The sequence below is a fragment of the Peromyscus californicus genome, unplaced genomic scaffold (genome assembly GCF_007827085.1).
Source record: "Peromyscus californicus insignis strain IS unplaced genomic scaffold, ASM782708v3 Scaffold_3__1_contigs__length_106647218, whole genome shotgun sequence".
In the NCBI taxonomy this organism is placed as follows: Eukaryota; Metazoa; Chordata; class Mammalia; order Rodentia; family Cricetidae; genus Peromyscus; species Peromyscus californicus.
Genome location: NW_026294551.1, coordinates 42,120,613 through 42,139,137, shown reverse-complemented (window position 1 = coordinate 42,139,137; position 18,525 = coordinate 42,120,613). Strand labels below are relative to the sequence as shown.

The following is an 18,525-nucleotide window of genomic DNA, read 5'->3' as shown; positions in this document are numbered from 1 at the left end:
ATTGGTGTTTTGCCTGCATGTATGTCTGTGTGAGGGTGTCAGATTCCTTGGAATTGGAGCCATAGACAGCTGTGAGCTGCCATGTGGGTGCTGCAAATTGAACATGGATCCTCTGGGAGAGCAGCCAGTGTTCCCAAGCACTAAGCCATCTCTCCAGCCCAAGGCTCAGGGATTTTTGCAGAAGAGGTGGCCGAAAGACTGTGAGAGCCAAAGGTTGTTGATAATATCAAGGAAATAGTGCTTTCCAGATCCAACAGGGTAGATGTACATATGACCTTAGAATATGTGACAACATAGAGAAGACCTTTGTAAGCTCAATCCAAACAAACTTTCAGCACTGAGGAAGGAAGTAGATACATAATCCCACCATAGCTGAGGAGCCATTGGCATTTGATACCTACCAGGAAGGAGAGTCAGTTTCCTTCAGTGACATGACCTAATAGGCTGACCACACACCAGTGTAGGCTAAGACTCTCTAGGCAGCACAAACTGGACTCCACAGGGGGAAAAAAGTAATCTTGAAGTTCAAAGGCAAGGGTTGTGAGGGGTAGAAGAGTGGTAAGGAGAGAAGACGATGATGATGATGAATGATGTGTGTGTCTGTCTGTTTACTGAAAACACATTGTATGAAATTCTCAAATAAAAGTATTACAAAAGATACAAATAAGCAATATACAGGAAACACCCCCAAACAATCAATCAATTATTGAAATGCTCAAGTTCAACAGTAATAGGGTAAATAGAATATAAAACAACAATGAAATGTCATTGTACTGATTAGTCTGATAAAATATAGGGAGCAATACCATACTGGTGGGGGATACGGGCACACAGTCACCCTCACATAGATAACCAACAGGTAGTGGTTGTACAAGCTGGTAGTTGCTATGAATAGGAACCTGACAGTACTTATGCCAATTTTATATAGAGATATGCTATGACCCTGAGCTTCTTCACAGAAGAACGCGATTTAAAACACACACACACACACACACACACACACACACACACACACACACACACTTCCTTATTTTTTATTTTTGAGACAAGGACTTTTTCTGTGGCTCAGGCTGATCTAGAACTCACTATGTAGTCTAGGCTGGTTTCAAACTTGTGATCTTCTTGCCTCAGTTTCCTGAGTGCTAGGATTACCAGTATGAGCCATTATGTCTTGCTCACACATACAACATGTTTTAAATGGAAGCTATGATGAACAGGCATGGGGATAAAAGGAATGAACACATGCATGCAATGAGAAGGCAGCCTTGAACAGATCAATGGTGAGCGCTACAAGCCCATGAGGTGTGGAGTCAGCATCCACATCTGAGGTAGTGGTGGTGGAAGGATTGCTTATGGGATGGTCGCAAACATATTGGGACAATTTTTGAAATGTAGGATTTTTCATGTGCCCTAGGCATGAAACAGCTTTGGCCACCAAGCCAGGCATCAAGCCAGGACAAACAAAGCACTGCCATTTGCTCTGCCCCTGACTAAGAACACCACCACCACCACCACCACCACCACCACCACCACCACCACCACCACCACCACCACCACCACCACCAGTCTCTGCCCACTGCCAGGGTGTGAAATAAAACAAGATTGTTAAAAAGTCCTTTAAGCATTTAAGCTGAGAGGAAAAAAAATGTGGCATTACAAAAGTAGACCAATTAGATGCCTAGCTTTAAACCCCAGAAGACAAAATATCTTTTGAGTTTTGAAGTTGCATGGCCAAATACGTTCTGCATGTGAAGGGATAAAATGTGAAAGTGTGTGAAGACCCACAGACTATACCATCCACACACATTTCTTGAATTAAGAAAAACATCTAGCAAAGTTTTGAGTATGCAGAGACCTTCTTACATATAAAACCTGAAGTTACCTTTTGTAGGAAGAGGACAATCCTCACAAGCATCTGGGCACGGAGTTCTTCCAAGGTGAACAACGTACGGGGTGTTCGAATGAAAATTTTGGTCTTCCCATAAGCTACGTCATCCTGAAAGCCACATCGTTCTATGAGTTTCTTAACAGCCTCTTTGTCTGAAGGAAGGTCATGGTTAGGCCAAGTGAATTCAGAGATCATCTTGTACCTGGGTGAAGAAAGAACAGGGCACAAATCAGAGGAGGGAAAAACTGCATCGTCATCTTAACAGAAAAACTTCTCATCAAAACTTTAGTCAGCTGTTAGGAGAAGCGAGTTTCTTCAGCCTAATGAGATGAAGAAGAGAATCTTCTTCACTAAAACACTCCTTCATGATAATTCTTACTAAACTGGGAATGAAAGGGACTGCCTTAATCTTTGGAAGGCTACTTACCAAAAATTTAATAGCAATTATCATCTGCAAGTAGGTGACCTTGGAAGCACTCTCTTTACAGACACAAGACAAGGATGCTTCCAGTATGGGGACTCAGCGCTGCTCTGGAGGTCTAATTAGCCCAGTGAGGAAGAACAGAGCTGACAATGGTTATAAGAATATGACTGACTCTTCAAGGAAATCAAATGGATCTTGGGATGAACTCCCCCCACCCCAAGACGGGGTTTCTCTATGTAGTTTTGGTGCCTGACCTGGATCTCGCTCTGTAGACCAGGCTGACCTCGAACTCACAGAGATCTGCCTGGCTCTGCCTCTCGAGCGCTGGGATTAAAGGCGTGGGCCACCACCGCCTGGCTGGATAAAAATCTTAAAACTAGGAGAAAATGAAGCAGTGTTTGGTCAACACATGAGAATGAATTGCATTTTTACATCTAAACAAGATCCTTGCCATGTGAGTCTATCACAAAGCAACTCCTTACACCACAGCTTATTTCACAAGTGTAAGACAGAAGTCACATGTCACAACCTCAAAGTGACATTCCACCGCTTCTACCATAGTCTGCTTTGTTGGAAGCAGTCATGAGCTCCAGCAGATGTTTAAGGGAGTCACACAGGGTATGAGTACCAGGAGGCAGGAGGCAGAGCATCTAAAAATCCTGCCTGCCACAGAGATTTCCTCCATACGCTAGGCAGCACTAACATGGAGCTAAATTAAGTGATTTTTCTCTGCTACTGAATCTGAATTTTATAGTAATTTGAGATTTTCTTCTCACTCAGGTTACAGAGTTATTTACTGATGCTTCTAGTAATCACATTTTCCTTAGTTTCAAACATTTTAATTAATATGTAGTAGGAGTATACAATAAAGGGTTTCACTGAGAAACTTCATACTGTATACAGCATACTTTGATCAGTTCACCTTCCCATTGCCTTCCTTAAGCCTGTTCCTCACCTCCTCCTTCTAGTTTTCCTTCTCCTTTCATATCTTTTCTCATCCCAAGATTCCACAGATGAGAGAAAACAGGAAACACTTTTCTTTATGAGTCTGGGTTATTTTACTCAACACAATCATCTACAGTTCCATCCAATTTCCCGAAAATGATGTGGTGTCGTTCTTTGTTGCGGAATACTAACCCACTGCACATCTCTCCATGTTCTGTATGTCTTCACGTATTGACGGGCACCTAGGCTGACTCCCTAACCTTTTTTTCTGTGAATATTGCTGATTCCTCAGAGTATGTACGTTCAAACTGTGTAGCTGAATCATATGGTACTTGTATTTTGTTTCTTGGGAAAACTCCATTCTGATTCCCCTAATGTCGGTACTAATTTATACTCCCTCCACAATGTGTAAGTGCTCCTTCTCTTCCTGTATTCTCACTGTCTGTGGTTTGTTTTCTTGAGAACAGCTATGAGACTGGAATGGGATGGAGTGAATTTATTTTGTAATTTTTTGATGGCATTGTTTTAAAATATACTCTGGAAATTGATCGGTCTGATGAATAGTTATCAAATACTTTCTTTCATTCGATAGGCTATGTCTTCTCTGTTGTTTCTTTTGCTTCATATAACCTTTCTAATTTTATGCCTTACCATTTGTCAATTTTTGCTTTTATTTCCTAAAGCTATTAGATTCATGTTTAGAAAGTCTGTGGTTGATATATTATGCACCCCAATAAACTTATCTGGGGGTCAGAGAACAGAACAGCCATTATATTAAACATAGAGGTTAGGCAGTGGTAGCACACGCCTTTAATCCTAGCATTCCAGAGGCAGAGATCCATGCGTATCTCTGTGAGTTCAAAGCCACACTGGAAACAGCCAGGCATGGTGACACACACCTTTAATCCCAGAACTTGAGATCTCATGTCTTGCTTGAGAAAGACACATGCCTTTAATCCCAGAAAGTAATGGCAGAAAGCAGAAAGGTATATAAGGCGTGAGGACCAGGAAATAGAGGCTTTTAAGCTTTTAGGCTTTTGAGCAGCAGCTCAGCTGAGATCCATTCAGATGAGGACACAGAGGTTCCAGTCTGAGGATTCATGCAAACAGGATCGGCTGAGAAGTTGGCGAGGTGAGGTTAGCCGTGGCTTGTTCTGCTTCTCTGATCTTTCAGAATTCATCCCAATAGCTGGCATTGAGGTTTTTTTTTATTATTATTAATAAGACCATTTTAGAAATTTGTGTTACAAAAGTCATTGCCTATGATTATGTTGTAAGTATTTTTCCTTTTTTAATGTGTGTGCACACACCAGTGCGTGTATATGTGGAAGTCAGAGATTGAAGCTGGGTATCTTCCACTGTTGCTTTTTATGATATTTTTATTTTTAAAAATCAAGGTTTCTTGAGGACTGGAGAGATGGCTTAGTGGTTAAGAGAACTGGCTGCTCTTTTAGAGGGTCCAAGTTCAACTTCCAGCATCTACATGGAGGCTCACAACCACCTGCAACTTCAGTTTTAGGCAATTCGATGCCCTTATCTGCCCTTCATGGGTAGCAGGCATGCAAATGGTGCACAGATATACCAGTAGACAAAACATCCATATACATAAAGTAAAAAATTATCAAGGGTTGGAGAGATGGCCCAGCAGTTAAAAGTATCTATTGTTCTTCCAGAGAAGCAAAGTTCAACACCTAGCACCCATATAGTGGCTCACAACTATCTGTAACTCCAGTTCCAGGGGATCCGATGCCTCTGGCCTCCTCATGCACCTACACTTAGGTGCACAGATTCATACACAGAAATACACACACACACACACACACACACACACACACACACACACACACACACGATTAAGAATAATAAAAATAAATATAAAATTAAAAAATAATAATAAAATGAAGTTTGTAAACCTGATTTTATCCAGAATGGCTCTCCAGCAAACTCCCAGGACCCTTCCTGTCCAATCCTGTCTGGCAGCATTGGGATTACAGATGTGCACTGCCACAGTCAGCTCTATATTGGTGCTGGGGATCAAACTCAGTCTTCATTTGCCAGTGAGGCATTTCCTTAGCCTCAGATCTTGTAGTATGTTACCTAATTTCAAAGATTTGGCTCTGATATGAAGGCCTTTGATCCACTTTGCATTGGTTTGGTCTAGGATGGGAGGCAGTTCCTGCAAGTGGATATCCAGTTTCCCTAGCATCATTTGTTAAAGATAATGTTTGCAGCACCTTGGTCTCCTCAGCTGCACAGAATGAGGTAAGATATTGTTTCCCATGGCAGCTGGTTTCAGTAACTTAAAACAAACATATAAAATGCTTAAGAAATGTACCTGGTACACAGAACAAGCATTTAAAAAAGCCATTGACTATTGTTATAGTTCTCTTGAAAAGTTTAAATATCCTAATATCTCTTCAACATTTGGCCATTTCTTCAGTTTGTTTGAATAATGCTTCTTCTTTATTCTCTTTTCTTCTTGTACTGACCTTAGATGGACCTTGCCTCCCTTACAGCAGCTGGAGATGTGGCTACTTGTATTGGTCATTATGCCAAACTCCTAGCCATGTAGCTACACTGACCCACTTGGAATTCATTCTTCTCATTCACTTTCTCTAGGCCTCCTCATGTAGCTCAGGCTGGTCTCTAACTCACTATATAGGCTAGGCATGGACAATCCTGATGCCTCAGACTCCCAATGCTGGGATAACAAATATATATCTGCACACCCAGCCTGGGGTGGCTTTTTTTTTTTTTTTTTTTTTTAGCTGAGGCTCAAACCCCAGGGCCTTGCGCTTGCTAGGCAAGCACTCTACCACTAGACTAAATCCCCAACCCTGGGGTGGCTTTTTAAAGGGCAGCTCAAACCTCACTAGGTTGTCTTTGCTTTTAACTGTGACACTGGGTTACCTCTGCACCTTCATAACATATTTAGGAGTAAGATATATCTTTAAGGTTCACTGAGAAAATCTGTCTGTCTGTCTGTCTGTCTCTACTTCCTATCTTGGTTGTGCATTTGCTATTTTAAAATTGTTTAGTTAGCCGAGCTGTGGTGGCGCACACCTTTAATCCCAGCACTTGGGAGGCAGAGCCAGGTGGATCTCTGTGAGTTCGAGGCCAGCCTGGACTACTAAGTGAGTTCCAGGAAAGGTGCAAAGCTACACAGAGAAACCCTGTCTCGAAAGACCAAAAATAAATAAATAAATAAATAAATAAATAAATAAATAAATAAAAATAAAATTGTTTAGTTTGCTTTCTGATGCTGTGATAAACACTGTGGACAAAAGCAACTTAGCAGAGAAAAAGATTTATTTCAGTTTATACTTCCAGGTCACAGTCCATCATTGAGAGAAGTTAGGGCAAGGACTCAAAGCAGGAACCTGGAAGCAAGAGCCATGAAGGAATAATCTCCATAGATGTGGCAACTGGCCCATCTGATTTGACAATTCCTTAATTGAGGTCTTTCTTGTCAGGTTGTATCAAGTTGACAATAAAAATCAGCCAGCACATACATACACATTTTGCACTATTTGAGGGTGTTTGGGGTAGGAATGGGGTATTTAATATTGAGCCACTAAGACTACTGTATTGGAAGTTTATAGGTTCATGGGGGATGGGGTGGGAATGTGTATGTGTATGAGCGCGTGCGCGCGCACACGTGTGTGTGTGTGTGTGTGTGTGTGTGTGTGTGTGTGTGTGTGTGTGTGTGTGCAGGTACACATGTATGTGATGTATAGGTATGTGAGGACTGGCCATCAAGTGTCTTCTGAAATCTCTCTCTATCTTGTGTTTTTCTTTTCTTTTTTAAAGATTTATTTATTATGTATGCAGAGTTCTGCCTGCGTGCATTCCTGTAGGCCAGAAGAGGACACCAGATTTTATTACAGATGGTTCTGAGCCACCATGTGGGTGTTGGGAATTGAACTCAGGACCTCTAGATGAGCAGTCGGTGATCTTAACCACTGAGCCTTCTCTCCAGCCCTTCTTTTTTTTGAACTTTTAAAAATGATTTATTTATTTTTATTTTATGTGCATTGGTGTTTTGTCTGCATATATGTCTGTATGAAGGTGTCAGATCCCCTGGATGGGGAGTTACAGGCAGTTGGAGCTGGGCTCCAATTGAACCCAGGTCCTCTGGAAGAACAAATGTTCTTAGCCACTAAGCCATTTCTCTTACACCACCCCTCCTCCCCCTTGTCACTTCTTCCCACCTTATTTTTGGAGAAACAGTCTCTCATTGAACGTGGAGGAACAGTCACTCACTGATTTGAACAGACCGGCTGGTCAGCAAACCCCTAGAATACTCCTATTTCCATCTCCCTAACACTAGGGCTATAGGCGTGTACCCATGCCTGGCTTTTTATGTGGGTGCTGGGCATCCGCACTCAGCAATTCATGCTTGTGTGGTAAGGACTGCGCTAGCTGAGCTGTCTCTCTGGCCACTTCAAATGTCTGTTATTCAGTTTAATGTTCACTCAGATGCTCAAACCAAAAGTCTACTTGTCATTCTTCATTCTGCTTGATTCCTGACTCACCACAGTCCATTCATGTACAAGCCGCTCTTGTCATCTAGCCCTGAACACATCCTGAATGTGTCCACTACTCCTCTATCTACAGTAACACACTGCTGAAGACACTATTTGTAAGCTATCTTTTCTAGACTTCTGCAGTAGCAGAATGGGCACATGGTCACCATGGTGATTCCCTGAAGACATCTATAAGACATACTACTCCATGCTTAAAACTCACTCATTTCAAAACCTCAATGCTTTGGTCTAATTACCAAGTTCAACGTGAGTCAAGCCCTGTCTCCTCCTCTGCTATCTCACACCAGGCCTGGCACTCAGCATCTTTAAACTATACTGGTTATGTGATTCTTAAAGTGCCATACTCATTACAGAGTAGAACCTTTCTGCTGCTGTTCCCTCTGTCTGACCTTCTCTCTTCTCTCACCTTTAGGTTCTCCTGGAATTTACCTCTTTAGAGACTCCTCTGATCTGAATCAGAATTTTCTGATTTAAGTTTTTAGACTTATTTTTTATTTGTGTTTATGTGAGACTGTATGTATGCTATTTGTGCTCAGGTGCCCAAGGAAGCCTGAAGAGGATGTTGGATCCCTGGAGCTGGAGTTACAGGAGGTTGTATGCTATCATATTTGTGGGAGCCCACAGAGGCTATCTAGTGAGAACTTACTCAGGGTCAGAGAGTCTGAGCTTGCTTTACCCACCCAGCAGGGCTGTGTAAGGAGATGATTTGGCCATGGGCGTGTTTACCAGGTGTTTGGAAGGGTCTACACTTGGCTGTACGGTGTGCTTTGATCTTGCAAGGGGGAGGTCTTTTGTCTCTCCTCTTGGATTATTATAAAAAGCTCTTTTCAATAAAGGATGAGGCTACTGGGTATTGACCCAGGCCCTACCGAGCCTATCCTGTGTTTCTGTCTTTTTTCTCATTGTCTAGGTCTCTCTTTTTACCTAATATTTCTTAATTCCTCTCTTCTCCACCCAAGAACCTTCAAAAGGTGGGAGTTGGATTCCCACAGATGGCGCCCTGAATGTGGGACTTAGGTATGGAGGATAAAGAGAAGGAATATCACAGAGCAGGGGGCACGCCCAGTAATGAATTATAGGAGGCGGTGATGTTCTATTCTTCAGGAGTAAAAGTGTAAATATAAAGCAGAGTAGTTAAAGTTAGGTTGCAGCAAGTATCTATCTCTATGATTTTTTTTCTCTCTCTATTTAGTAAGTTAGGTCTAAAGTTGTAAAAAGTTTTGGAGAAGGTTTAACTTAGGGTAGAGTAGTCCCCCCCTACTCCTCCCACAAGCACAGACTGGACCTGGGCTGCAGAAAGCAGCGTCCAGGACTGAAGAGACACTTTGAACCTGGCAGTCTGAGAATGAAAAGCCGCTTCAGAAACTGCCAGCTTCAGAAGCCCTCACTACAAGCAGCAGCAGCAGCCCGGCATCAGCAGCTGAGACATCCACTGTCTTAGTTCAGTACTCTATTGTTGTGAAGAGACACCACAACCACAGCAGCTCTTATAAATAAATCATTTAATTGGGGCTTGCACACAGGTAGACATGGTGCTGGGGAAGTAACTGAGACTTCTACAACCAGATCCACTGGCAGCATGAAGAGAGAAAGATACCGGGCCTAGCATGGGCTTTTGAAACCTCAAAGACTACCACCAATGACACACTTCCTCCAACAAGGCCACACCTATCCCAATAAAGCCACACCTCCTAATCCTTACAAACAGTACCACTCTCTAAGCAGTCACTATATGAGCCTATGGGGGCCATTCTTATTCAAACCACATCCCCACATAGTTGCTGGAAATAGAACTCAGTTTCTGTGGGAGAACAGCAAGTGCTCTTAACCATTGAGCTACCTTTCCAGCCCCTGGTTTAAGTTTTATGTATTTACTCAATTTTTTTTTGTGTGTGTGGAATCTGTAGTCCAGAATGTTGGAAATGCTTAATGAACATTTAAAATAATTAAACTGATGAAATTGATGACATTTCCTAACTCCCAGTTGTCAAATGTCACTGTCATTACCAGCCCTAAATCAATAGTAGCACTATTTCACACCAAATGACTCCTAGAGCTAGGTGCTGTTCTAAGTGCCTTGTAGCCTTCATCCCAGTCATCAAGCACCCTTCAAGGTAGTTACTACTTCATCCTCATTTCACACACGAGGAAACTGAGTCATGGAGTCACATAGGTAGAAAGTGGTAAATCCAAGATTCAAACTGGTTAGATTAATTTCAGAGCCTCCACGCTGAATTTATAATAATGATAGTAATTCTGTATCAGTACTGATAGTAGTACTGAATATCTATTATGTGCTGGGGACTTGGACTTTTACTTAATTCTCACAACAACCATTCAATGAATTTTTTTTTTTTTGAGACAGGGTTTCTCTGTGTAGCTTTGGAGCCTGTCCTGGATCTCACTCTGTAGACCAGGCTAGCCTGGACCTCACAGAGATCCGCCTGCCTCTGCCTCCTGAGTGCTGGGATTAAAGGCATGCGCCACTACCACCTGGCCTTTAGTGAAGTTTTTATATTCATTTTATAGATGCAGAAATAAGATCAAAGAGGTGAAACACCTGGCTTGGGAACAAGTGCGAAGTAAGTATTGCAGCAGAATCCTACATAAGACTCCAAATCCATGTTCTTTCTCGCATTTCCATTAAAATGACTGAACTCTCTTCCAGGGTCTGTAAGCTATAAACTCAGGAACTCTGCAGATTCTGGAGAAGTTTCTCATATGTACAGTTTCCCTTACTTTTCTGTTCACTTAATAGATGCTTGCAGATGGCCTAACATGGCTGCTGTATCATCATATTTCTGAGTGCAATTAGGTTCTGCTGCATACTCCACCCTTACCTGTGAAGAAACTTCTCATAGGTCTGGCGGAACGCAAACCCTGCCCGGCGCACTCTCACGTTCTCCAGTAATCCAAGGTATTCTACCTGATGGCGGCAGCGCTCATCATCAAATATCTGTGGGGACTTCTTGTCGTTGGGTTTGATGCAACGTACATAGTATGGTTCCTAAAGAAATAAATAAGCAATGAGAGAATTCACTGTAGACCTAGAGGAGGGATGCTAGCATGTCATTAGTGTCAACTGTGTCAAATTAAGCTCAGTGCCTCGGATCACCTGGGTATTTATCTGTGAATGAAGCATTCTTCCTTTCTGCCCCATTCAAAGTAGTTCTCATGTAATCACTGGTTCATATTTTACTGTTTAAGACTCATCAGAAATAGTAGAAAGGGGTTAAAGCTAAGGAGAAAATAATTAAGATGTGTAAACACTGAGAGTTTTGTATTTTTACAAATAACTGATACATTGTATATTTACAAATAACTCAAAAGAAGAGAAAGTAGCTAAAGATCAACTGTGACGGAGATCCTGATGGATTAAGGTCAGGTGGTCTGAGAGTGCAAGTGCTCCCTAAGTGTCAGCCATTGCTCTTATATTATTATCATTGCTGTTGTTGCATTAGTTTGTGCTTCTAAAAGAGATTAAACTTTATGGGTAACAGAAATGTTATAAAACCATCTATAGGCATTAGTGAGTCTATGAAAGAGCCCCACTAGAAACTTTCCCTCTATGCCAATCACATTTTGTACCAGGCATTAGATTACGACTCTTGTTAAATATAAAGCCGTGTTTGGCATAGATCCGGTACACTCAGGATAATGAATAAATTATCACTGGATGAATCGAAGAGGTCAAATATATCTCATCTCTTCTCTGAATCCATTATCCAGCAGACACACAGATGCACCTTAATTAAGATAGAGTTCTACGTAGTTATATTAGGTAGTTTTGAGCACTGTGGAGGGAGGGCTTGAGATGCAAAGGGTGGCGAATGATTTAAGTAGGAAAGTTTTGAAGAATGTGAATTGATTTGCACTTAAATAATTTTCAACATCTAAGAAAGAAGTTATAATCATATATTTATCATGCTCCCTACACCATAAAAAATAAAGTTGTTTTCTTCCTTTTTGCAAATTCTGCTGTATTAGCTTCCTACTGTTGTTGTAGCAGATTATAACAAGTTCAGTGGCTTAAACTAACACAATTTGATTATCTCACAGCCGTGGAGGTTAGAAGTCTGAAATAGGTTTCAGTGGGCTAATGTCAGGGTGCTATGGAGTTATTACTTTCAGGGACCTCGGAGATAGCTTGTTCATCTTTTCTGGTGTGATGGTAAATCTTGATTGTTAACTTGATTAGACTGAGATGTATCTAGGAGACTATAAAGTGCATTTCTTCACTATCTGTGAGGGTGCTCAGAGGGAGGATTAACAAAGGGGGATGGGAGCAGCCCAGCCTTAGAGGCTGGGGAAGTGACTGGAATAAAGGGAAAACAGACTACCCACAGCACTCTGCTTCCTGGCTGCCATGGTAGGAGCTGCTCTGCTCTACCACGTTCTTCTTGTCACAATGGACTGAAAACCAAGAGACAAAACAAAGCTTGCCTCTTTTCAACTTGTTCCACCAGGTACTCTGTCGGAACAATGAGGCCTGACTAACACATCCAGCTCTTAGAGGCCCACATTCCTGGGCCTCCTCTCCATCTCTTACACAGCAATGGCTAGCTGAGTCTTCTCATGTCAGCTCTCTGCTTCTGACTCTTTTGCCTCCCTTTTCCTTAGCAGAGAGCTCAGTGATTATATACTGAACCCACCTGGCTGCCCTTGGATAATCCCTAACTTTAAGGACTGCTAGTAAGACCTTAATTTCACCTTTTCTGTATAACACAGTCACACAGGTTCCTAAGTTAGGCCATGAAAATCCTGGGGGGCATCTATGGAATAAGAAAAATAAACTAAATCTGGCATAATAAAAGGCATGGAGAATAAATTATGCAGCCAATGATTTAATCAGCGAAACCCCTATTAAAAACTCACAACACTTGGGCTTTGAGGATGTATTGATGTACTGGGTGAATGGTACAGCCTTACTCCTTGAGGACAGAAAGCCACTGTGCTTGGATCTCACTTCCAGCCTTTGCCAGACTATTTATCTTTTCATCTGGCTGTTTGTATCCTTCATAATAAAAGTGTTATCATACGATAGCATTTCTAAGTTCAGTGAATCATTCTAACAAATTATTAAATGTAAACAAGGGCCAAGGGAACTCCAAAAACTGTATCCAAGTCATACAGAAGATTGTCTGAGAGACCTCACTTGAAGATGGCATTTGAAATAAAAATCAGTCTTACTAGCAACTTTGCCCTTTAACTTCTTGGACCAGATGACAACTTGGGCTAGTAGTGTCAGAAGGGAATTTAATTACAAGATCCCCAGCAGGTATCAGAGTTGGTGCGACCAGTTAGGGCCATTATTCTGTCTAGCATATCTGTCTTTATTTTAATCTTGTCATCTATGGGAGAGTGAAAAATAAGACCATGATATTTGTAGCCTATACCACTAAGGGGTAGGAGTCTCTGAATCAGGGCTGACTTTGTGACTTGCTTTACCAATACAATACAGAAGTGACACTAAGTGACATCTGGAGAGGTATCCATGAGAGACACTGCCTCTTTAGCATGTAAACAAGCCAAACACTGCATGAATAAAGATATCTAATCAGCTAGCCATGTCATTTAAGTAAGATATCTCAGACTGTCAGCCCTGGTTTACTGATCTTTCCTTGTTGAGCCCAGCAGAATTGCCCAGCCAACTCACTGAATCGTGAGGAATAATAAGCTGTGGTTTCCTTAAGCACTGTATTTCAGAGCAATTTGTTATGAATCAAGAGATAACCGATGGCCAGGTGGTGGTGGTGTAAGCCTTTAATCCTGGCATTTGGGAGGAAGAGGCAGGTGGATCTCTGAGTTCAAGGCCAGCCTAGTCTACAGAGCTAGTTCTAGGACAGCCAAGGCTACACAGAGAAACCCTGTCTCGAAAAACCAGAGAGAGAGAGAGAGAGAGAAAGAGAGAGAGAGAGAGAGAGAGAGAGAGAGAGAGAGAGAGAGAGAGAGAGAGAGAGAGAGAGAGAGAACACTGATGACAGGCTTGGTGGCACACATCTTTAATCCCAGCATCAGATCTCTATTGAGTTTGAGGACAGCCTGGTCTACATAGTGAGCTGTAGGCCAGCCAGAGCTAGATAGTGAGACCCTGTCTCAAACAAACAAACAAACAAACAAACAAACAAACAAACAACCCGGTAACTGTCTAATTCTGGAATACCAATAGTTACATTTTAAATATTTTTGTATATTTAAGCAGAGGATCAATATTATTATAATGTTTAATCATAATTCTACTTTCAAAAGTAGCCATAGTTGGTAAAATTTGTAGTAGTTTTCAAATGGAGCATTTATACATAGCTTACTCTTGAAAAGGCTCATGATAAACTCTAAACAAACTTAGTGATATGGGGAAGGAGGAGAGGCCACTATTAAGTGAAGATCTTGTGTGAGTCTTTTGGCACAGAAGACCTTACTGCTTGTGAATAAACCAATTCAAGTGGCACCAAGCACAATAAATACAAAGTGCTTTTAGATCCGTCTGCATGTCCGGTGCTGGTGCAACACTGCATAGAATTGGCATACCTGCATCTTAGTTTCTCTGCTATTAACTGGTGTGATTATTTCCTCTTTATTGTCAGTTCAACTACATTTAGGATCACTTAGGACATTGACATAGTACACTTCTGGGTGTGCCTGTAGGGACAGTTCTGTAAAGGATTAACCATTATGGAATGTGGGCAGCCACCATATTGGCTGGGGGTCTGGATGGAATAAAAGGGGGAAAAAGAAAGACAGCTGAGTATCAGCATTCACCTTTCCTCTCTACTTCTGACTCTCTATGATGTGATCTAGTCTGCAGTATCAAGCCTTCCCCACCAACATGGAATGAATCTTCAAAAACAATGAGCCCATATCAGTCTTTCCTCCTTACATCCTTCTGTTGGGTATTCTGCAGGCATGCAGTGTACACACACACACACACACACACACACACACACACACACACACACACATTATCTCTGTTGCTCTTGATGTCTGACTTCAGCCTTTCACAGAGGACATCCTCAGTGTGATTCTGATCCTTAGAAACTTGTTACATTTACCTGACATGTATGTTTTGTTTGTATTAAAGATAGCTTATATTCAGTAATCTGTGTAAGTCCTAGTAGGTCAAATTTGGCTTCCATATTGTCTAACTAGGATTTGAGTTCATTGCTTTTGAAGATTCAGTCCATCTTGGTGGGGAAGGCTTGGTACTGTAGAATAGTTAACGCACACACATATGTATATACACACATATGTTCACATATATTCAGTTACATACAGAGACAATGAAATAAAGAAATAAATAATGAGGAAAAAAAGGGATGTTTCAAACAGACAAATGGAACAAATAGCAGAAAGATGTGACAGTTCTAACATGAATGAATAAATTCCCTAAACATTTAAAGCAAAGACTGAAAGTATATGAAGTGAGGAGAGGCAGATAAAGTTAGAGTCAATATGGTTTTGAACTTACCTTTCAATCCAACAAAGAAATTAGTAAAGATGCTGTTAAGTTGGACAATATGAAAGTCAAACTTTGCCTCCTGGGACTTGCACAGATTACTGAATATAAGCTATCTTTAATACAAACAAAACATACATGTCACGTAAATGTAACAAGTTTCTAAGGACCTGAATCACACTGAGGATGTCCTCAGCTGAAATGCTGAAGTCAGACTTCAAGAGCAACAGAGATAATTAGGAAACCTTCATACTTGAAAATTAAGAAACATACTTCTGAATGATTGAGAGGTCAAAATGATGAGGTGAATCAGAAAATACTTGGAACTGACTACACATGATATGACATGGACAAAGCAGTCAGTGCAAGGGACCACCTGAGACTTTACTGAACAGTTAAGTGGGACTGCACCAGCACTGAGCAATTGCATACAGGAAGCAGAAATACCATGAGACACTAACAACCAACCAGCAAGTGGGAAAGTCCTTTCAGCCTGCTTAGTGATGTAAGTCATTGAATAAGGAATCTAGTGGAAATACTTCCTCTACATTTAATCAGCATTCTGTCTCAGTTTATAAATGCCACCTCCTCTCTCACTTATAAATATCAAGACTGACTCAGCCTAAGCAATCCTAAATTTGACAAATTAGTGTTGTATAAAGGCTAAATTGCCAGAGTTCATAGTGATCTCATTCTCTTAACCTGTCTCCCTAGGTTTTATGTAAAAAATATAATTTGTAGAAGTATGCCAAATGGCGTACACATTAGCTAGAAGGTAATGCATTTAAATATTGCATCTATTTGATCTGCTTTGCAGACTGATAGTCAAGGCATATTCAAATTCATTTAGTAATTTACTGACTATCTGTTGGTAGCATTTTACAAAGCTACCAAAAGGTACATAAAGTAGGACCTATTCTCCATTTCAAAGGTAGTCCAGGTGAAGAGAGAAGATAGAGACATGCCCCATGGAGTTCCACTTCTGGGAAAGGGACGAGGTGGTCATCAGCTTCCCTGATGAAATCCTAAAAGACAGACACTAAAGAAAATACGGGGAAAGGCCTCTTGCACACGCATCTCATAAAGTGGTAAGGAGATCCCTGGCCCAGATCAGAAGATATCAGCCCAAGAATGAGTGCAGCTGCAAGGCTGCTTCTGGATCCTGGTGCAGACCTTTCATTGCTGCTAGTGAGCTTAGAACGGTGGCGAACACTTGGCTTCTCTTTTTCAGAAAGAGTCTTTATTATGTCTTTGTTCTTGGAAAAGATATTCTCTGAGTACTGAATTTTGGTTAAGTCATTATCACTCTGCCTGATTACTATTCTTTTGAAGCTAATCTATCTTTTCTCTGGCTGCTTTTTAGAGACTTGTACTGGGGGATGTCTTTCTGTATGCCGTGAATATATGTTGTTCCCATTGGTTGATAAATAAGCTGCTTTGACTTGTGGCAGGCAAGGCAGCTTAGAGGCAGGTGGGGAAACCCAAGGAGAGAGACAGGAAAGAGAAAGGCAGACTGGAGGAGATGTCAGACTGCCATCCTAGGAGCAACATGTAATGGGATGCAGGTAAAGCCACGAAACACGTGGTGATACATAGATTAACAGTTATGGGTTGAGTTAAACAATAAGAGCTAGCTAGCAAGAAGCCTGCCATAGGCCATACAGTTTCTAAATAATATTAAGCCTCTGAATGATTATTTTATAAGCGGCTGCGGGACCTCAGGGCTGGGCGGGACCGGAGAAACCTTCTGGCTACAGACTTGTCTTTGAACCAGGTAAGGTAGTACTCACATGCAACCCCTGCACTTGAGAGCTGGTGACAGGAAGACCAGGAGTTCCAGATTATTCTACCTCTGGAAGAGCAGCACGAGCTCTTAACCTCTGAGCCATCTTTCCAGCCCTGTGAGACAGTCTTTCACTGAACCTAGATCTTACTGTTTCAGTAAGAATGGCAGGCCAATGAGCCCCTGGGATCTGTCTGTCTCTGCCCTCCAGCACTGGGGATATAGAGATGTACCAGCAAACTCAGTTTTTACATGGGTGGTGGGTTCTGAACTCAGATCCTCATGCTTGACTCCAGGGAGCCATTTCCCCAGCTATGGATTCTATTTGTGGTTGTTTTGGTATCAGGAGTTTTCATCTGGGTCTGTTTAATCTCACTCTAGCATATGACATCTTAAGTCACTTAAAAAAAACTTTCATTATTTTTATTTTTTAAAGATTATTTTATTTTATTTTATATTTTATTTTATTTTATGTATTAAGAGAGTTTTGCCTGAATGCATGTATGTGCACCACGTATGTGCCTGGTGCTCAGAGGGGTCAGAAGACAGTGTCAGGTTCTCTGAAACTGGAATTATCTATGATTGTGAGTCACCATGTGGGTGCTGAGAATTGAACCTGGGTCATCTGGAAGAGCAATACATGCTCTAAATCATTGAGCCATCTCTCCAGAGGACTCCCCTGCCCCTGCAGCTCCTATTTTCCTTGGATTTTTGTGTGTGTGTGTGTGTGTGTGTGTGTGTGTGTGTGTGTAAAGTCTTTAAGGTCTGATTTGAGGGTGATAGCCTCAAGAAAATAATCGTATTTGCTTCTTTCAGAAGTTTGTGGCAATATAAGACCTGGACTATCTTAAGCTGCTGGCTTGAAGCTTTTTCAGCCCACTTAGGTAGTATGAATGTGGGCTGCAAATCTCATTAAAGCTGGCTTATAACTGCATATTAACAAGAAAGATTCACTGCCTTCCAATACTTGATACCCTTGGCTAAGTATCAAAGGCCAAGATAGGCAGTTTCCTCATAGACAATAGAGGGTTATTTCTAACTCATTCTAGATGTGGCCCTTTGGGGATGTAAGTCTTTGAAGGTGTGTAGGGGTGTGTGTGTGTGTGTGTGTGTGTGTGTGTGTGTGTGTGTGTGTGTGTGTGTATTATCACTCTACTACTTTGGGTAAGTCCCAGATTTCAGTTCAAGGACTCAGCCCTGAATGCTGACTAACCATCCTCAGAGTTCAGTAGTTCAGCAATCCTCCCAGGTGAAAAGGCAGCTTTAAGGCTGTGCCTCCACTCAGTTGATTTCTATCTTTGCACAGCCCCTGGTTTACACATCACTTAATGTGACTAGTTTCTGGTTCCATTCAGAAAGTTGATTTTTTTGTTTTTTGTTTTTCGAGACAGGGTTTCTCTGTGTAGTTTTGGTGCTTGTCCTGGATCTCGCTCTGTAGACCAGGCTGGCCTCGAACTCACAGAGATCTGCCTGGCTCTGCCTCCC

At 41.6% G+C, this 18,525-nt stretch overlaps 1 protein-coding gene across 1 annotated transcript in view; it reads right to left on the bottom strand.

Annotated features, from left to right (window-relative positions):
- Myo1d (myosin ID) overlaps positions 1-18,525 on the bottom strand; it is a 313,484-nt gene that overhangs the window by 168,457 nt on the left and 126,502 nt on the right. The window contains exons 15-16 of the mRNA XM_052759911.1: positions 10,645-10,811; positions 1,883-2,090 (exon numbers count right to left, since the gene is read on the bottom strand). Of these exons, the coding sequence (XP_052615871.1) occupies positions 1,883-2,090; positions 10,645-10,811 (375 nt within the window). The remainder of the gene's footprint in view (positions 1-1,882; positions 2,091-10,644; positions 10,812-18,525) is intronic.